Source organism: Pituophis catenifer, unplaced genomic scaffold (genome assembly GCF_029215685.1).
Source record: "Pituophis catenifer annectens isolate HBS135680 unplaced genomic scaffold, rPitCat1.0.hap2 SCAF_2, whole genome shotgun sequence".
In the NCBI taxonomy this organism is placed as follows: domain Eukaryota; kingdom Metazoa; phylum Chordata; class Lepidosauria; order Squamata; family Colubridae; genus Pituophis; species Pituophis catenifer.
The window spans coordinates 132,022,888-132,044,988 of NW_027256882.1; the positions used below are offsets into that span (position 1 = coordinate 132,022,888).

Below are 22,101 nucleotides of genomic sequence, written 5' to 3' on the forward strand. Positions count from 1 at the left end.
CCTAACAAATATGGCATTCAGTTAACAAAAGCAACTCTGGTAGGACTGCAGGGATTGTCATCGCTAAGCAATAAAGTCATAGATTATGACCGCATCAATTAGCAACAGAAATTCCAGTCCCAATTGCCATTGTAATTGGAACTACCCATTGTAAAAAGGACTGTCTGTCTGCTGGGCTTGTTTGTCTACTACAAGATGCTTGTTTCAGGCAACATTAACAAATTAATTTTATAATCAAGTTTTAATACAATTTTTATTTGCTGCCTCAAAATTTAGTTTCCTTTTTAATTGATGAATAATCATAATAACGTTATTGCATTGTAATTCAGCAATTGACCACATGTTCCCTTATAAATTAATAAAACTACTCAGGTGCTTTTGCAGCTGTAAATTTTCCAATGTAAGACTCCCTCTGTTTGAACACCAGGATACAGTATGCTAAAATTTAATTCCTTCTTTCGGAAAGAATATAAAGCAGAAATGAACACGACACACTTAACTAATACTAATTTATTATTTCAGTTTGTACAACCACCCCCCTCACCTGCGGCTTAACTATTTCACAAATCCTTCATGAAATAAAATGATCTCATCAGTTTTCTTTAAAAATTGAAGAAACCAACATCTACAGCTAAATCAAATTGATGTGATTTATTGACTAACTCAGATCAAGCACAACTGCCTTCTTTCTGTATTATTTATTACGATGTATTATTTCAATTTCGAGGCTGGTAGGCTCCATAGCAATTTTGTTCAGCTTAGCAACCACACACACACACAAAACACACACACACACACACAAACACACACATTCAAAGTCTTGTGCTCCTTTACAAGATTCAACAGGCAAAAAACTAGGAGCAGTTTTCCATGGGGAAAAAAATGAATGGAAAAACTGCAGCCCTGATTTCTTGAATTCCCACCCCAATTCCCATCTCCATCAGCCTTATCCTGGTCTGGTCTGCATGGCTTAGCAGTTCAACAACACCTGAAAAACCACAGGCAGCCCAACCCTATTATCAAAGCATTTTATAATATAATTGAAAGGCGCTCCTTTCAATGTCCGGACTTTCACAGACACTCCTTATATCTTCATCTTTTCGGCGACCCCAGAGCATATCCAGCCTGCGGCGCGCCCTAGCAAGCACATTTGGGGCTTTGCCTTTAAAATCTCCGACTTGTATACCCTTGCATTTAAACCCGGAGGGCCAGCGAGCAAGCGAGCAAGTCAAATTATGGCGTCTATTCCAGGAGCCGCTTTCCAAACACGCATGCGCGTGTCCTCCACCGTCCCGTCAGCCTCAGTGGTGACGGCTCGTGAGCGTGGCCACTTCCTGTCCCGTGATGCTTCACGTCCCAAGCGGAACAGGCGCAAGATGGCGGCTGAGCGGCAGGTGCCCGGGAGCGGCGGCGGCCGTGGTACCGGTGGGAGCGGCGGCGCTAGTTCCATGGCAGCCCTAGAGGATAACAAGGAGAATGAAAAACCCAAGTCCGGTGGCCTCGGAGATAGCCTGGGCCTGGAGAGTATCCTACCGGCGCGTTGGAGGGGAGAGCGCTAATGGGGACGTGTCACTTAAGGAGGCAAAGGGCGAGCCCTTCTCAGGCTTCGGCTTCTGCATTGAGAAGCTTCCGAACTTCGCGTATAATTCCTAATTGGTTTGTCTTCCCGAATTTCGGGTAGTGACGATCGATTTATTTGGCTGACTTTCAAGTGGATTTGACTGAAATTAACATAAGGGAAATATATAGTCCAAGGCATATTGGAGGTTAGAGGCTTCCCTTAGCTCTAAGATGTGCTACAATTAATTAGTTACAATGTGAAACCGCATTTGTTTTTGTTTTTCTTTTGCAAAACATTGCATGGAATAACTCATTAGCCAAGTTTGGGATCTTATATATAGGTAATAGGTACGCAGACACTCTGGTTTGTAAAACAAAGCAACTGGAATTTTAAACTAAACTCGTAATTGAAAAGTGGAGGAGGCAAAATATCAGGTATTTGCATGGACCATGTCAGAAACTTGTTGAGTAAGCAACCATATTTCTGTTTATAGATCTTTCATGATAACGTGAAATTTATATAACAGATAACAAGTTTCAGAAACTTATGTTTTAGAGAATGATACAGTTAAGTTATGCCGTCCAATTGTAAAATAAAATGGTACACAGAAATAATGTGAACCTGAAATGTTAAATTTTATAAATTTTGTGAATATTCTAATGACAATTACTGTACAACTTTAATTAGTGGACACAACAGTGATATATAATGTTAATCTAATTCTAGAAATTTTTGACTTTCTCAGATTGTATAGCTTATGTTTGGGTAGTGATTTTGAAGTCACAATTAGAAATACATTTATATTAGCTTGCCACTGAATCTAGTTAGTAATAGCAAATACAGTATACAGTAATTCTATTAATTTCCAAGTTCAATAGTAAATCATTACTTTAAAATTGCATCAGGTTTTAAATAACATATCTCAGGGTTGGTAAAATTGTAGCTGTTTTATTCCAAAGCCAAACAGGCAACAGAAAGGTTTAGGCTTAGAATATGAATGCAGGAAAATCTTTGTCATCCAGCTGGTATTCCATTATAATCACGCTCAGAAACAGTCACTAACCTGTTATATTTGAATTTTTAAAAATAATAAAATGTACAGTATATTTTATATGATTTAACTGTATAAGTTATATTGGAAGTTTCCTTAACAAGTCTTTTAGTTCTTCAGATTATTAAAGAATCACAACAGCAACATGGCCTACGTCATGGTGATTTTCAGAGATACAGGTTAGTATGCAAGGAATAATCATGGTAGTTAACAGCTGAACAAGAAATGCCTTTGTTTTATTAATAAAAAATGCTTATTTCAATAGTTACAAATGATGCAGCTGATTTTAGAGAAGAAATTAAAAGTAGAATGAGTTAGATACCAATGCTAACTGTTTTGTCTTTAATATCACTGGAAATCAGGCATACATGGGAGGGTAAGGAAAGTAGATTGAAAGCAAATATTACTCTGAATAAGAATTAACCATTTTTTTTCTCTTCACCCCTTGAAGAGGTTATTGCTCCCGTCGACTAAGGAGGCTTAGAAAAACTCTTAACTTCAAGATGGGAAATAGGCACAAGTTCACGGGGAAAAAAGTAACAGAAGAGCTATTATCTGACAACAGGTACTGGAAGGTTCTATTAACTACAAGATATAAAGGGCTGTATCTAACACCCTCTTTTTAACCCAGCAGAATGGGTCATCTGATTTATCAAATTTCCTTTGCAGATGCACATTCCCTCTCCTATTCCATGAACAGAAAGATCTCTTGCATATCTTTGCATTTATATCCAACTGTACAGTTTGTATAGCTTTTTGTTGCCTGAAGAAACTACAGAACTGTAACAAGCTTCAATTTCCAAGAATAAATTTGGAATGCAAAGATGAAGTCAGGAGGCCTAGCCTCTATTTCTCCTAGAAACTCTGAACATAGATTTTGTGTTATGCTTGGAGGTCAAGCAAGCTAACCTATTTCTGCCTTCCATTTTTGAGATGGGAATCTGGTCTCTTTAGCTTTCTTCTGTCCTCATAGAAAAAGATGGTGACAGCATCCTGAGCAAAAGAGAGGTTAACCAAATTCCAAAATTGTATTAAATTATGAAACGTTGATAAAGTAAATTGCCCAGTGTCTTTGAACACTTTCAGATACAGAAAAATACAGTTATTTTACAAAGAAAACTACTTTTGTGTCCCTGAAGCAAATCTTAGAAATGATGTAGGTGCTTTAAAACATTTTAGTGTGTTTGAATTTCCATATAATAAAGCATTCCAGTTTCTGTGCTAGTGTGCTAGAATGAAGTATTGAGACTGGTAAATTTTGCCTTCGACCTTAGTGTTACACTGTTGTTACACAAAATGCATGTCTTCTGGATACAGTATCAGAAATACTGTACTTCTAGAATATTATTGATGTATATATAAATTTACTATCAAAATCCATCAAGATAATAGGTGAGGAAAGGCAAAGTTGATCTTCCCAGGATTGTAAGGATAAAAGAAGGCTTGTCCTTCACCAGGAATTCTGAAGAGAGGGTGTGATGTAAATATAATCAATAACTTGGTAGAAAGGGACTTTGAAATTGGCTTTAGACAAGATGCCTGATTGGGGCAGAAGTATAGGAACAGATGCATTTGTTTTGTATTTCTGTTGAAATTCTCAAGAGAAATTATAAATGCTTTGAATAATTTTTAATTGACCTTATGCCATAGATATTTACTCCTGATTCTTATGGATGCTGAAAGAGCCTGGAGTTACGCAATGCAGCTCAAGCAAGAAGCTAACACAGAACCACGCAAACGTTTTCATTTGTTATCTCGCCTACGCAAAGCAGTAAAACATGCTGAGGAACTAGAACATCTCTGTGAAAGTAGCCGGGTGGATGCCAAGACAAAGCTGGAAGCTCAGGTTAGGACTAGCTTTTAAAACTTTCCTAGAAAGGCAGAGAAAATGCACTAGAGTTAATTTCTTAGTGGACAATTGGATCTAAATTGTAGATAATAAAAGCTCCAGTGAAGAATACAGAAAGAGAAAAGAAAAAAAGCTTATTATAGACAGTCTGTTTGGACTCAACTTATAAACTATTTTCAGAAGGGCCAACCTTCTGCTGTGTTACTTAATATGCAAAAAAGAGGAAGAAAAAACCCAACCTTATAAAAACTTACATTTCAAATGTTAATCATTTGGATTGTACAAGACTCTATCCCTGAAACTCATTAAGCCATTCTGCAATCAGAATAATCAGTTTCAGGGTCAGGATATTTTGATGGAACTTTTGCCTGTCTTATTAATGTAATATGAAGTAATATGAATATTTGCCCAGCAGTCGTTTATTTCTTCTAGCAAACTAACTAAAAAGAATATATTCCACCACTACTATTTCCTGTGGAAAAACAACTCATGTAATCTGCATACATTTTCATTTTAGACAGGTGTCTGAAAAAATATTGTCTAAGTAGTAATAACAATTTGAACTCCATTGCACACTTATTTATTTTCATGAATAAATACTTCATACTTATTTGTACTTGATATTGGTATATTTCCTGGTATTTACTAACAGCTGCTATGGAAAAATCCAAAGGCAGTAGGCTACCATACAGTTGCACTACTTATCATCCATCTTCATTTTTCTTATAGGCATACACAGCTTACCTTACAGGTATGCTTCGATTTGAACATCAGGAATGGAAGGCAGCAATGGAGGCTTTCAACAAGTGCAAGTGAGTTTCAATTTTTTTTATTTCTATGTCCATTGTCTATTAAACATATTTTTTTCATTCCGATTTTCATGGATGTAGCATTTTTTTTCTCTTGAACTTTTTAAAATCCATGTAATACATTTTGTTTCTGCGTAGCCTAGTGATGAAGCGTAAAAGCTCAGTATTTTTACAGTAACCCCTCAAATAGAAAGAAATGGTTTTTAATACTGTAAAGTACTGACTATTTTGTTTTCAACCTTCCTTTTGCAGAACCATTTATGAAAAGCTGGCTAGTGCTTTCACAGAAGAGCAGGCAATATTATATAATCAGCGTGTGGAAGAAATCTCTCCAAATATTCGTTATTGTGCTTATAATATTGGTAAGTAAATCAAGAAGAAAAATATATTGAGTGAATTTAATAATTATTATTCTCATACACTCCTACCAACGTTGACAAGGTAAGCTAGGTAGAGCAAACCCCGCTTCTTTCTAGCACTGAAGATGTTACCTAGCTGTGTAATGAAATATATGCAAGAAAAAACCAAGCTCAGAGAGCATCAGGGACTCCACTATTCTTATACAATCACCTGTGAAATTAATGCATTAGTTAGACTGAATGCAGAATATTTTTCAGTGTGATATTTATATTAATTTAAACAAATCCAAGCTTTCATACTTTTTGAGAAGAGCATGCAAATGTCCAAGGTGACAGTTATTAATGGGATTCTTAACATGTTCTCTTCATTTATTCAAATAAAAAACCAACATCTTTTCCTTCTTGCAAAAGAAAAAAAAAGGCAACTTTTATGCCTTTTGTGCCCACCTATCTCCAAGGCGATTCTTTGATTTGCATAATAATGCAAATATTTTTAATATATATTACAGACCAAAATGTTAATATTTAGATATACAGTATTAAATACATAATTTGGATATGCGTGGTCCTTCTCTTAATATTTTTGGTGTGATGTATAGATAGCAGTTAACTATATACTGATACCCTTAGTTTCTTGCACATTCCTGCCTATTTAAGTAGGTTAAAATATATGCCATGCTCTCATTCCCTTGTGCTGTGAGCTTTCTTGAAGTTTTGCAGTGCGTTTTTGTTAAGTGAGAAATTGTGCTGGATGACAGGCTAATTGAATTCTGTCCCTTGTTTCTTAGGTGACCAGTCTGCTATCAGTGAGCTAATGCAAATGAGGCTGAGGACTGGAGGTACTGAAGGTCTCCTTGCTGAAAAACTAGAGGTAATTAATCTCACACTTTTCCCTTTTGAAAAAATGGCTACTGATGCCTGATTTTAACTGATATGTCACTTTTCTTTTTAAGAAATCTAAAATACAGTGTAAAAACCCAAAATTCAAAATTATCTTACAAAATAATACTTTGAAATTATTTTAAAAACACAAAAGCTAATTTTTAACCTGATCGTAGAGTTAAGAAACCTGTAACTCTCCACTGTCACAGCAGCAGTAGTCGGAGGTGACTAGAATTGCAGTTTTAAAAAACCTAGAGGGCCACAGATTCTGGTTCTGTGAAGAATAACAGAAGAGATGGGAAACTAATAATTGTACAATTAATGTCTTCATTTTCTTCTGTAAATCAAATACTATCTGTTTAAAATAAAGTTGGGTCTTCCTTGTGGATAGTTCTAAAAATATTTCTTTTGTTTCCCCTAATCTGATTAATTCATTTGTTTAATATTAAAAATTATCATTTTTGTGCTGCCCCAAACGGTACCATGTGTGATTTTGCTATTTTGCAAATTATATAAATTGCAACAGAAATTTAGTCCTTGCATGAAAACACTGTTGCATTGCTGTCCACTGTATTTTAAAAGAATGGAAGTATTTGGGCTGCAGTTGAAAAAGCAATGTGCTATATAGTTTAATGTCATCTTCACATGACATAGAATTTGAGCTAGTATTTTATCTGCTCATAGCAACTGCTAACAGAATAGTTCGTCATTTTAAAGCTTGTACTTTTGTAGATTGAGATTGGACAATGCATTTCTCATTTTCCACTTCAGTTTCTTGCCAATAACTTCATATATGTAACTTCATACAGTGCCCTTCATACATTTATTTGTGAGGCTTACATACTCTTGGTAGTAATAGTCTCCCCTAGGAGTTTGTCCTGGAAATGCTTTGGAGCTGCAGAAAAACCTTGCACTCCACTAAGTATTATGGCACCATGCTTAAAATCTTATACTTAAACTTGCCTTTCAAACTTGCCTTTCTGTATCTGAGAACACCCAAAGCAAACTTCCTGCCTTTCCTCCATTTCAGTAGGCCATCCAGTAAATCAGTTATGTTCATGTTTGCCAAGAAGTACCCTTTTGGAAATCTTTGAAAGATATGACAGTGTCCCCAAGACCTTATGCTTCCCAACAACCTTGATTAATCTTTCAATCTGAGGCAAAGGCTTCTTTTTAATTTTGTATGTATAAAATCACTTTTAAGAACATGTTTTCCAGTTATTCCCTGTCTTCATGGTAAAGCTGGCTATAAAATAATCATGATTTGTGATTGCAATAACTTGAAAGTTAAACTTTCATAGTTTACAGTTGTATATTACTTATTGCATACGGTGAGAAACATGTTTTGTGAGAAATAAATGTTGTTCATTAGAGCGCCAACCCAAAATTTCCCTGTTTTCTAGTCATTAATCACACAGACTCGAGCAAAGCAGGCAGCCACTATGAGTGAGGTGGAATGGAGGGGAAGAACCGTGCCTGTGAAAATAGACAAAGTGAGAATCTTTCTGTTGGGGTTGGCAGATACTGAAGCAGCTATAACTCAAGTAAGTAAACTCTCCTGAAACCTGTGATTTTAACTCTTAAGCAGGGTCCTATGGTCATGTGAATTTGGTAGCTACACTATTATATTCTGATTTCTATACAAAGGAGGAAATTTAAATGTAATTTGTTATGTATTTAAATTCATTTGTCACTGAATATGGGCAAGAAATCATGCCAGCTCAGTTTATTTTATTGTCATCATAGACTAATTGAAAATTAATTCATTAAAAAAAAAACAAAAAAAAACCAAAATAGGGTGTGGTGAAAATGAACAATTTAACACAATAAAATGAAAAAAAAAGTACTTGCCTTGTTTGTGTAAAAGACGCTTAGAAGCTGTTTATTGATATATTACAGTGAGTGCTCCAGGTAACAAAGCAGTATTAGGAACCAAAACCTTTGTCTAAAAATGGGGGTAATGGTTCATGATAAGAAGTAATAAGAACACAGCTGTCACTTGGCTGTTTGCCACCAAATATTGTAATGGGAAAAGACTGGGCCATGTCTTGCTCACTCCTGGTTTATAGGGATGGTATTGAACATCACCCTGGGACATGTGAACAAATAATGCTTTTGGTGTTTTTTCAAGCAGAAAATTGAAATTCATAAATTCCATATTTAAAAAAGTAACAGCTTGTGACCCAGGAAGCTTAAGTTACTTGTCAAAACTCTTAATCTTGTCCAAGAACATTGTACTCTCAGTTCGGATTATTGAGTAATATGCTGTTATTTAACTCTTCTGTTACCTTTTTCAAAGTCTTAAATTCATGTGCTGTGGTGCAGTCTCTTGCCTGTGACTTGGGAATGAATCAAAGCAGCATATGCTACAAAATCCTGAATGTTTGCTAACTCTTCCTTTCAAGATATCTTAGAAGATAAATAACTGTGTTAGAAAAGGAAGATAAATTCATTTTTATATAAGTAAAATAATAAAACTCCACCTCATTTCCTTTTGTTTCAGCGTTACTATTCTGGCATTTCCCCTTCGCATGTTTGAAGTTGAAATGGCCTCACAGGTGGAGCAACCAAACTAGTCTGACCTGTCTCTGATTATTCAAATTTAGAAAACTTAACTTCCCCTGAGTTCTTTGAAAATTAGAGACTTATTTTTACATTGTATTAATCCAGTTAAACATTGGAGGCATAAATAAATGTAAAGCAATTTTAGAAAATAAAATCTGCCCTAAAATTGTGAATCTCATATTCCAGCATTTTTTCTGGAGATCCGCTCAGAGTAGTCAAAATTCTAAATAATTGAACTGTAGAATATATCCAAACACATAATCTTTAAACAATGGATCTTGAGTAATTTTAATCTGACAAAAGTGTTGCGTATTATAAAATGCTAATGAATACCTAAGGCTATTCTAACTTTGGGAATGTTTCTTCCCAATCTTAGATTACTAAGCAGGAAAAGTATCCACAGAGATCAATCAGTTTCCTGTCCTTAATCTGTCACAGAAAATAGCGCTGTTGACTTTGAAGGTTGTTTTTTTTTTAGTGGGAGAAAGGAGGGCAAATAAAACTATAGGTTATCAACAACAAAAAGATTCCTGACAGTCTGGTGGTAATAAATTACAGTTTTAAGCATTAGAATAGGAACTGCATTTTAGAAAACTCCAAAATAAAATTGAATTGAACCAAATTAGAGGGAGATCATAGTGTGGCTTATTGATAGAGAATATGAGATGGAACTCTTTACCAAATAATATATGATTTTGGGTGTTCTTGCCAATATTCTCCCTGCACTATTTTATGCCATGATTGTATGAAGTGGAAGATGTTGGTTTTGTTTATTGGTTCACACTCTATTAAATTTAGGAAATATTAACAGAATCACTTTGGAAGGTTTTCTGTTTTTTTTTTGTTGTTGTTGTTGTTGTTGTTGTTGTTGTTGTTGTTGTTGTAATCTGAAGAGCTCAATTGTGCCCCTTCTGTTAGATCATAGAAATATAAAACAGTAGATTTAATCTCCACAGTTTATCACTAAGTAATAACAGTTTCACTAATGTTGCATATAATACAACATGTTTGTAAGACTCACTGGTTGCAATTGTTAATGTAAGTTTTAGCCTCTTTTGATTTCAGTGATTGAAAAGATTATATATGTTTCTGTGCTACTTTATTTAGGCAGAAGAAGAAGAAACTAAAGAACGTTTGTTTGAATCTTTACTGAGTGAGTGCCGGGATGCAATACAAGCCGTTCGCGAAGAGCTGAAGCCAGATCAGGTGGGCCATAAAGTAGAAAGTTTGTGCATTTGTCTCTCCTTTGGTTAGAAAGGCAGGATATAAATAAAATCATTGTTGAGTCTGCTTGAAGAACTATTTGATGCTAGGTCCCACTTGATCCTTTGTGAAGCTATAATAAACTGCAGCTATCCCTCAGTTTTATTTGCATCCAAATATTCTTTTCTAAAATAAATAAATTACACCTAATGTTTTGTTTCCTACAGAAGCAACGGGATCACTCTTTGGAAATAGATTCTGGAAAAGTCACTAATATTCAGTATCTGCATAGGTAAAGAGCCTTTCTAGAAATGCATGACTGTTAGATTACTATTTGTCATTCAGGACAAATAGTAGGACCGCTTGGGTGTCATCTCACTCTCTTGTCTGCCCAGCTCATCATCTATTAACAGCTTTGTATATATTCAAATAAATCTGAAATGACTGTTAGTAATAATGCAGTTTTTAATACTCTGCTTTCCAGTTACCTGACCTACATCAAGCTGTCTACAGCAATCAAGCGCAATGAGAGCATGGCAAAGGCACTACAGAAGGCACTCCTTCGTCAGCAGCAGCCCGAGGAAGATGGCAAGCGTGTTCCTCGACCTCAGGATTTGATACGCCTTTATGACATCATCTTACAGGTAAGCATGTAAGGAGTGGTTTAGCAGTGGAAAGGAGAGGTTTATGGTTCCAGTTTTCTTTTATCTCTAACAAGGTGATTGCAAAGTAGATCGGGAAAAAGTGTGCTATTAAATTGGAAATGCAAGTCAGACAGGGCGCGCAAATTGGTGTTGAAAATAAAGAGGTTTTCTGAAATTTTGCTTCATGCAAAATAATATTTTCATGACCACTACATATAATAAACATATACCTTACTTTTAAGGATCACACAAAGTTGCTTCCTAAATAATTTTAATAATTGCAGGTTATTTTTTTTGGACAGCAGATAAAGGGTGTTATCTTGTAAAGAGATTACGATATTTGAAAACAATGCTCTATTCATTTCTGTACTATTGATTCAGTTTGTTAAGCAAATAGTGCTGATTAAATGAAATTATTGCTGGTTTACCATTGTCAAATTTATTTAATTGGATAAAATATTTATACTGTTTGTTGTAAAGTTTATTTACATTTAAGGGCTTTTTTTTTTTGTCTTCTCATTTTGATCACGCTTGAAGAATCTGGCAGAATTGCAACAACTTCCTGGCCTAGAAGAAGATAAAAGCTACCTGAAGGAAATAGGAATAAAGACCTTGGTGTATAAGGCTTACCGGTAATTCCCAGACAAACAAAGCTACTTGTTCAGTCACAGTTAAGCAATCACAATCATACAGTGGCTTGGATCCGAACAGTAGTGTAATGAGCGGCAAAATACATTTGTGCTATTCCAAGTCAAGAAAGGTCATAAAATGAGGCAAAACTCACTTAACAAATGTCTCATTTAACAACATAAATTTTGGGCTCAATTGTGGTTGTAAATCGAGGATTACCTGTAATGAGTTCAGAATTGTAGGAAATGTTCCAGTTATTTCTGTAGAAACAACCATTTCACTGTTTCTCCCCCTCCCTGACATAGTTCCTCAAGACAGTTCAGAGAGGGGGATGTAAAGTGGGAAAGACTGGGTGTGAATAGTTTCAAGAAAATTGTGCTTATAGAGCAGGGGTGTCAAACTCATGTCATGTGACGTATCACAACTTTCCCCCTTTGCTAAACCAGGCGTGGGTAGCTAGCATGTGACGCATCCAGCCCACGGGCCGTGAGTTTAAAACCCCTGTCATAGAGAATTGATACTTAAGAGTTAATTGAGCCATAGTTTACCAATCTACTTGGTATGGTCTTTTGTTCCTCCTAGATGCTTTTTCATTGCACAGTCATATGTCCTGGTGAAAAAATGGAGTGAAGCTCTTGTTTTGTATGATCGAGTGCTGAAATACGCCACTGAAGTTCAGGCTAAAGCAGGGACTAAAAAAAGCAACTTAAAGGTAGGAAACAAATTATGAAGTATGCATTAACAATTCTAAGGTGATGTAATGGAGGGCATACATATTTAAATTGATTAGATTCTGCTAACTGTAATGTACAGTTCTGATTCATTTGTTGAAATAAATTTAGGACCGATTGCCCGTTTTTAAGACTATAAAATCAAATTATTTGGGTTTGTCTTTCATTAGACGATGTGTCTGTGTGTGAGAGCGACAATGAGAAAGAGAGTTATTATACCATATATATTTGTATTTGGCAACTCAAAAGGGCATATGTATTTAATACTCCTTTTATTTTCCTAACAATGAAAAAGAAAGAAACATTAGCAAATCTAGTTGGGGGGGGGGGAATGAACATAGAGGGAAAATGAAACTTTACTAAGTATATATCTTTTATGGAATTGGTCTGAATTAAATAGGAGCTACCTGATGTTCAGGATCTGATTACTCAAGTAAATGCAGAAAAATACTCCTTGCAAGCAGCTGCCATATTAGGTGAGTGTGGCTTTCCAGATTCCCACATACACAGTATTCATGGGGAAATGCTTTCAAGATTCAAGAGGCGGGGTCTGCAAACATTTCAGAATGGAAGGCAGGAGTGGCTATGAAGGACTTTCCTTTTTTTAAAACATGTGGTTCTATAGCTTTATTTTTTCAGTGGCTTGACTGGGCAATTCTGGAAAGAAAAAGTAATCATTGCCCAACAGCTGATAGGGAAGAAATATAGGCTCGGTCTAAATTAAAGTTATAAATTAGACTTTAAAACATCTTTGCCACAATCCAATTTTTTTTATATTCACTCCCCTGTCAAGCTGTATTGCTTCTCTGTAGACCACTGGGAGGATAAAGCCTTTTCCCTTTGACTCTTAGATAATATTGGTTCATGATCTGTTCATCTGTTACCTTCACTGCTGCATATTCTGTCCACTTCTGTTCATCCTTTCACACCTAAAACTCCTCCTTTCTAACCAGAATTCTGCCACCAAGATAATTAACTTCTAATATTTTTCAGAGTCATAAGTACCTCAGAGATTGAAGGCAACCTCCTTTTGAAGTCTGTTGACCTTCTGTTCTCTCCTCTGATGTATTGCTCCTTGTAAATTTCACCATTGTCATCTATTCATTTGCTCAAATATGTGTCTTTTTTTCCTTTGATGCTAATAGCTTTTTCTCTATAACTTAACTTTTATCTACATTTATTAACATAAGCCTATGCACTTCACTTAACATAAGTATGTATGACATACTCATTCCTGTGTCAGACTTGGATTGGAACCATCCATTCTTTGACCTGTCTCTATAATAGTGTACTATATTCTATCTCTGTGTCTGTCTCTATATCTATCATCCATCCATCCATCCATCCATCCATCCATCCATCTATCCATCTATCTATCTATCTATCTATCTATCTATCTATCTATCTATCTCATATGTCCACCTATCTCACAAGAAGCAACTCTGAGTGACATACAACAATACAATTAGGCTATACAATTAGATTTGGGGCAGGGTAAAAATGGATACCATGCAACATTTACATTTTAAGGAGAAAGTTTGGAGATAAGCATTATCATAATTTATAGACAATTTCATTGTTCACATTTTTAAAATGTAGCCTTATGTTCTTGTTCTGGTTTAATTGCTAGTAAATGCATTTTCCTCAAATACTTCTCTGATTCTTTCAGATGCTGATGACAGTCATGAGGTAGAATCTCCATCCCAGGTCAAAGATGGCAAGGTAAGCAACTTTCTGTGTATGCAATAAAAGCACAATTTCAGAAGGAGCCTAATTTCTTATGTTATAGAGTGTCAATATATAATTTCAATTACATATATTAGAAATATGATGACAGAAATCTTTAATTGTCCCTATTTGTTTAGAAAGTTTTCTGGTTTATTTTTTTTGGCATAGAATCATACAAAACAATGGATTTGATGGAAAAGAAGCTCAAAAACAATCAGGGAGAACACAAAAAAAACAACAGAGTGCCTCCTTAATTGTGCTGCTTTGATTTTGCAGAGTTAACATTAGAATAATGAATTTTAAAAATACCCAGAAATTTAGTAAGCTCCCTAAACATTAGAGACATCCGTAGGAATCACGAGTATGTTCTGTCTGTGCATTTTTTCTATTCATAGCCTATGCATAATTTCAGAGAAAAGATTTACAGCATGAACTTGGCAAAAAAAAGTCTAAGAGATTTTTGAAAATTGAAGATTTAGGTGCATGATATTATAAAATATTACATGTAATGGCTCTTCTATTTTTTCTTTATGCTAATTGAAGCTGGGGGAAATCTTGATCAAGACTACTATATGGGAGACTGATATTTTTCCATCTCCCACCTCTTTCTTTGTGTGGATCAGGGATGGTGCCATGTAGGTCAGCAAGTGCGAGGGAGGCTTAGAGAGGGTTGTGAAGGGGTCAGTGCAGCACAAGGCCAGAGTGGCTGGTTGTGTGTGTGCAGGTGTAGAAGACTGACACCCCCCCCCCCCCCAATGACTTGCGACTTTCCCTTCTAGTTCCCCATTGACTTTATAGGGAAGCTGGTAGGGAAGATTGCAAATGGCAGTCATGTGATTGTGGGGCGCTCATAAGTGCAAAAGAATTGCCAAGCATCCAAATCACAGTCGTGTCTGCCAGCTGCTGGGGTGGCTGTAAGTCCAAGAACCGGTCATAACCATCATTCATTCAGTGCCTTTGCAACTTGGAATGGTTGCTGAATGAATGGTCATAGGTTGGGGATCACCTTAATCATAATTGGGTTTCTTTAAAACAACAGCTTTCTGGTAACATTTAGTGCATCATTGCTTAGTCCTAATATTAACCAGGTATTTGCAACTCCATTAGAAACTTATACTTACATTTAGTTTTCTCTTCTGCATTTGCTAGCATAATAGTATTTCCACAATAGATTTGGATAATTATCTGAGGTTTCCTCAGCAACTATTCATACATCCATAATAGATGTACCTACTTCATTGCCTTGAATGCATTATCCAGAAAGTTAGATATTTCTGTCATTAGACTAGAACTAGGTTTTCCAGCCATGGCAAGTTCCAGGTGTGGACTTCAATTCTCAGAATTCTTCTCAACCATAACCATGCTAGCTGTGGAGTTTAGGAAATTGAAGATCATTTATTAGGGAAATGTGCAGATTGGGCAGGTTGAAAAATCTTAAAAGTAGAGGATTAAGTAGCAAACGTTTTCCAAATGAACTAATTTTTGTTCCTGTTTATCTTCTTTTATTATCAAGCCACTTTCTGAACGATTTGAGATTTTCTGCCTGGATCCTTCTCTTGTCAGCAAGCAAGCAACTCTGGTGCATTTCCCTCCAGAATTCCAGCCAATTCCATGCAAGCCTTTATTTTTTGATCTGGCTCTCAACCACGTCACTTTCCCACCCCTGGAAGATAAAGTAGAGCAGAAAGCAAAGAGTGGTCTTACAGGATATATCAAAGGCATCTTTGGATTCCGGAGTTAACCAGGGCTCTTTTCAAGGAAAATGTTTCCTTTATATTGGGGAAATCTGCAACAGGTTCAGACCTTATCTGCTTGAGTCTAAAATCCACATGGGAGGTTTTCAATATTTTCCAGTATTCTGTCTATCCATCCAATTTATTAGAACCATTTCAATCTGAGAACATAAAAAATGTGCTCTGTCTCCAGCCTTATCTCAAACTGAAGAAAACACTTGAGGTCTGAATCCACTCACACCGAGTGCCTCAGGCAGGAACAAGTATCCATTTTGTAAGGATCATTTATTTTTGGTAGCTGATACCACAAATTTAATTTTTAAAAAGCTAACTCAGTCGTCTGGACAAGACACAGCAGAGGGAAACCAAAGGCACAGATTTTTACAGAATTGAACTGCCTCAACCAGAATCTGTAAAAACTCAGTTTAATTGATCCTTGTACTGCCTGCCGAGTTTAATTTTCACTTCTAACTATGGATTGAAGATCAGAGTTGATAGATTATGTTTAAAATCCATATAGTAGATTATACTACAGGCTTTAAAGAATATCCTTATATAAACTTTCCTTTAAAAGGCATCACTTCCTAATAAGTTCTTAGAGGATCTCTTTTGGATACTAAAGAGCCTCAACTTCAGAAAGTTATTCTCCATTTCTGCATTAAAAGCCCTTTCGTTTTTTTATTTTTTTTCTCATTCAATTTATTTGAATTGGCAAATTGGAAAGGATGCTTATTTTGTACTTTTCATCCTTTCTGAAAACTATACATTGTGGTTTTAAATAATCCACTTTGTGAAAACTCAATAAATGAAGCCACTGGAATCTTAAGCAATAAAGATTTTAGTCAGATATTAAGAGGCATTTTTTTGTGAGAACATTTACAAGTGTGGTAGGAATTCCAATATCTTAATATCTTTTCCCAAAATGAAACAAAGAAAAATATCTATCTAGATACATCTTTTAAATATGTGTTCTGTTTCCAGCTATATTATTAGTCTTAAATGTAATCTAGTTAGTCTGAAATATTACTTGGATCAGCTAGTCTTTAGCTATCTTTTAGTGTTCATACAGCACCATATTTTTGTCATACTCCGTTCCAGTTTTGCTCTGCTGCTTCTTGGCTTTGTTAAAAACAGTATTAAAATTGGATTATTCAGTTAGGAATGTTCCACAAAAACAGTTTCTCGAGCATTGTGCTAATACACTCTAGAGAATTATAATTTCCAAACCAAATTGGGTGTAATTGTACCAAAATTATTGGGACTGTTTATCTTGTATGAAAAGCTATCACAATTCTCATTAGGACTTAATTGTGCCACTTCTGTTTTAAAATACGTGTGTGAAATGGACCCTCTGGTCTGTTGGGCAAGTAGAATTTTATAGAAAAAACTTATTGTAGGGGGGAAAGGAAGCAAAAGATATTTTTTACTGTATCAAGTGATTAAATTTGAGATTGAGATGGGGCATGATAAACTGATAATTTATCAGTTTTCTTAAAACCTTAAATGGAAATAACAGATTTGACTCAAGAAACTATGGCCCAGTATCATTTTTGGCAATATGTCTGTTAGGGTTTTTCTTTTGTGGATTGTATTTTGCTTCAAACTTCCTGTCCTGATTTTGAATTAAATCCAAGAATTGTATTCTTAAGAGGTGCAATACAACTTATTTTTGTTTACCTCCCACCTCCAAACTTTTGGGTAACTGGTACATTCCGCTCCATTTATCTCTGCTGCCTTAATTAGTTATAAAATATTTGTTAAGATGTGGCACAAAGTATACTAGAAAGACAGAAAAGAAACCTTTAAACAATAAAGACATATTCTTGCTACAGCCCAGTTTTAAACAGTTTAAACCAGTGGTCCCCAACCTTTTTATCGCCGCGGACCAATCAGCCTTTGATAATTTTACCGTGGCCCGCTGAGCGCGCGCAGGGGTGGGGGCTTTGGGCCACACGTGCGTACCTGCGCGGGGCTCTCTTCCCTGGAGCCTTTGCGCACGGCCCAGGAGCTTTTGCGCACGGCCCAGGAGCTTTTGCGCACGGCTCAGGAGCCTTTGCGCTGCAGCGTTCATGTCCCCCGGCCGCTGCGCGGCCCGGTGCCAGGTACTCCACGGCCCGGCACTGGTCCGCGGACCGGGGGTTGGGGACCACTGGTTTAAACAATTCAACTGCATGTTCTGCTTTCATTTAAACTTTCCTTCCTGTAACATTTGAAGAACACCTTTGCAAGTAGGATTTTTCCCAGAGAACTAAACATATGACTTGATTGTTACAATAAAAATGTTTACGGTTACCATAAAGATGTGGACACCATCCCCTCCCACATGCACTCATTATTAGTTGGCACATTGTAGTACATTATTTCATGAATAGATTGAATCTAGTCCTTGATTTACAACCACAATTGAGCCCAAAATGTCTGTTGCTAGGCGACACAGTTAAGTGAGTTTTGCCTCATTTGATGACTTCTCTTGCCACAGTGGTTAAGTGAATCACTGCAGTTGTTAGTAACATGATTGTAAAGTAAAATCTGGCTTCCCCATTAACTTTGCTTGTCAGGCACAAAAGATGATCACATGACCCCGGGACACTGCAACCGTCATCAATATGTGCCAGTTGTCAAGTGCCTGAATTTTGATTATGTGACCATGGGTATACTACAATGGTCATAAGTGTGAAAAATGATCATAAGTTGCTTTTTTACAATGATGTAACTTGGAAAGGTCACTAGACAAAAAATGGTAATTTGAGGGCTTCCTGTATTTAATTGTCCTGAACTGATATGGTTGCCTACAAGTCCTCAATATTAAACCATCTAAGCTCTGTATGTATGTAGTTATAAAGAAATTAGGATTTTAAATCTTGTTGAAAGTTGGGATTGGGGGCAAGAAGAATCTTCCAACAGCAATTAACACCCAGAAAGGCAACAATCATACTTATTTGTACATACCACAGCATGAAAGAAAAAAGGGTTACTGTAAAGTACTCAAAACACCCACACAATAATAAATACTACAGTTTCTGTGGAGGAACTACAACTGCCTAATAACAAAAGATTCTGTAAAATGCATTATTGATTCATTTTTCAGAATTAAATTACAGAATTTGGTCAACAAGCAAATTCCTGGATATCATAAATTTACTTGCATATCCAAGGTGACAAATTGGAGTTCAGCTTTTGATATAAAATCTCAAGTGAGTGAACTGTAGTCAAAATAATGTCCATGGTAATAAAGTATACAAATCCTTAGTTGCTAAAATAAGCTCAACTAGCAGGTTGCATGTGTATGTTAAACAGAATGGGGGAGAACATCAAGCCGTGGGGCACACCACAATGGAGCAACTCTCTGTGAGACCTTTCCCTGTCATCACTTGGCCCGGCCAGTTACAAAGTGGAACCATCACAAATTGATCTTCCAATTCCTTGCCCTATAGGCAGTCTGAAAGACGCTATACTTGGCCAATACTTCCTTAAAGTACCTATCAGAGTGACCAATTTGACTTTAGTCCTGGTGGTGGTCCATATAATTTATTTCTTTAATTGTTGCCCCATTCTTTATAACCTCCTTCATAAATGATAGATAATTGTTCCCAGGGCATAACCCTTGAGAAGTGGGTGAACCAGTGCTTCTTTCAGGCTGGTGGCATTCTCCCCTCACAAGAGACATTGAATGCAATTATCTACCTCCCTGGTTCTTCCTGTCTGCTTTAACCAGGAGAAGCAGAGGTTGAATGCAGAAGTGGCAGAGCTAGAGAAGAAATTTCTACCCCCCTTGGGCTCAACCCCCCCCTCCCCAGATGACATTGAAAGGCACTAGTGTCATTGGATCCTGTCTATCCAGCTTTCAATTCAAAGCAAAGAGGATTTCATCTCAAATTATTAGCCTAATGACCACAATTTGAACCGACTGAAGTTCTTCCATACTATCTCCTCAGAAAGGAGAGGTCTTAAATAGTGCAGCTGGCTGACATTCTGGAGATGTAATAGGATCATTTTAACAAACATATCGCAACAGAGTAGCCTTGAATCTGAACTCTTGCCATAGCCAGCCACATTCTTCTCTTGTCTTCCTCCAGTCATATCTTTGCTCACTTTGTCTCCCAAAGCAAATTAAAAACAAACAAACCCAAAGAGATTTCAACAGATGCAGAAAGACTTCTCAGCAGCTATCCTGTCTAATGCTTTGTGTATATTCCAGAGGCTAACTAAATGCACAACAGAACTCTCCATTTCACTAGGGAAAGCCCCAAGTACCATTCTGAAAACCAGGATCTATTAAACATTCAGACAGGTCATACACAGTGCATACTGGTAGCTCTGGTTAACCCCATGGTCATGAGGCAATGATCAAGGAACTGACAAAAACATCTGCCAACACCAGTTTATGTTTCATCTAGTCCAAGATAAAAGCCAGATCTAATGTGTGGTTGCCAATAGGGTTTAGGCTAGTGTTTCTCAACCTTGTATACAACATAAAAATTCTGACATATATGCACACTTGTTGAGAGAGAAAATGCCTAGAACTGTATTCATCTGCAGATGGCAATGCCAGATAGACAAAGTGTGAGGAAAATAACCATTGTATGGGAGAAATGATAATGATGATGATGATGGCTAGATGCATATGTGCACACACACAGACATACTTATAATTTGGCTGGGAATTTAAGAGAAGTAACATGAATTTATTAATGAAATAAAAGATCAAATATTACACTGGATGTCTGTAAAACTAAGAAAAAGTGCAAAGATCTTATGGGATGCAGTTGAAATATGCAAGGATATGAAATATAAACAAAAGAGCTAAAGTGTATATCAGAAGATATAAATTGGTTTCACTGTGGTGGGTAAGTATAAAAGTGGGACAATAGGCTGGTGAGAGTTGCCTTTTATATTTCAGAATATGGTCATGATGGAAGAACGATAGATGATTTTTGGGAAAAAATTGTGAATGAATATAATGGGGGGGGAATACCCTTAGATGACATAAGTGTATGGGTGAGAATGAGAGACAATAAAAAAAATGATTTGAGCTTCCAAGAATGAAGTGAATAGTTACTGGTGAGTATCAGTTTGTTAACATGGTTTAGACATAAGTCTATAGTTAACAATATACGGTACTTAGTAAGGGACTCAACAAAAAACTCCTGGTAAATGTTACTGCTTAGGAGGAAAAAAATTGAGAAAATTAATAAAGTATGCAAGAATAACAGAAGGATATGAATGTGGAACAAGTAATTTGTTGGGTAAAAATGTGAAGAAAAGAGTGGGAAAAGAACCTAAGGGGAAAGTAGAATATGAAGACTCTGTGGTACATATAATTGGTCTCTCAAGATTATGAATGATGAAAGGAAAACTGATATATAAACTGCTTAGAACAGAATGCCTAGAATTATGCATTTATGGATAAACACATAAGGAATGGTTGTGGAAACACCACAGATACAGTGATTGGAAATATGAATGTACATGCACTTCTAATACAGTTGATATTGCCAACTAGTGATAGTACAGATGCTTCCTAATGTTCCTTTTCTTGTGGCTTTATCTGAATAATGTTTAAGATTCTCTAGAAAGCAGATAAAATTAATAGAAAGTTAGTCAGATAATGAGTGTTCTGCTGCCTAGCTGCAGCCTATCTCCAGATATTTCTGATGGTGCTCTGTCAGGTTACAATCTGAGGTAGTCTAGAGAACATCAGCAAAAGTTTGCATTAGAACTGTTTGCATTAAGTTTGAAATTCCTATTTTCTGTTCTTTCCATTTCCGTACGTATTGTACTTTAAGGAAGTACAACCAAGAAATAAGTAGGTGTTGCTTTGACCGAATTAGAAGTTCAGTATGTATAAAGATTGCAGGAAAGGTAAGCATTATCTTACTTTCCCCCTTTTTGGTTAACTTTCACTTTTCAGAAATAATTTTTTACTTAAAATCCAACTGCCACTGAACTGATTTTCTTGGTATTTTTGATGTATTGCTTCACATCTTTAAGAACTTACCTTATTTAAAGAAATTGCTCGCACTTTCATGCATAATTTCTTCTGAGGAAGAAATTTCTTGATAGAGAGCCTCTAGCCTAGAGAAATACAAAACTCTTTCAAACTTCAAAACTTATTGAATGCAGAATGTCAATCTAAAATATTTCAGATAAAAGCATGGAACCTAGCTGCTAACAAAACTATCACTATGAGACCTTGTATCCACTCTTTAGCTAACTTTTCTTTGTAAGGTATTCAGACTTAGACCAAAACCTTCTGATTACTGGATCTTGGTGTGGTATCATTTCCCTATCTTAGCAGTTGTTCCCTGAGTCTTTTCCAAACAGTTGCGCCATGTTATTTCCACTTTGGGAAGGGG

The 22,101-nt window shown here is 36.2% G+C and overlaps 1 protein-coding gene across 1 annotated transcript; it reads left to right on the top strand.

The window, feature by feature from the left end:
• Positions 1-1,376: 1,376 nt before the first annotated feature.
• On the top strand, positions 1,377-17,609 carry SRP68 (signal recognition particle 68). The gene is made up of 16 exons (XM_070937546.1): positions 1,377-1,524; positions 2,725-2,791; positions 3,064-3,177; positions 4,263-4,458; positions 5,191-5,273; positions 5,523-5,632; positions 6,418-6,500; positions 7,915-8,055; positions 10,184-10,282; positions 10,507-10,571; positions 10,764-10,923; positions 11,461-11,555; positions 12,136-12,265; positions 12,685-12,760; positions 13,954-14,006; positions 15,526-17,609. The coding sequence occupies exons 1-16, from the start codon at positions 1,377-1,379 to the stop codon at positions 15,751-15,753; spliced, it is 1,848 nt and encodes a 615-aa protein (XP_070793647.1). The 3' UTR covers positions 15,754-17,609.
• Positions 17,610-22,101: the final 4,492 nt, after the last annotated feature.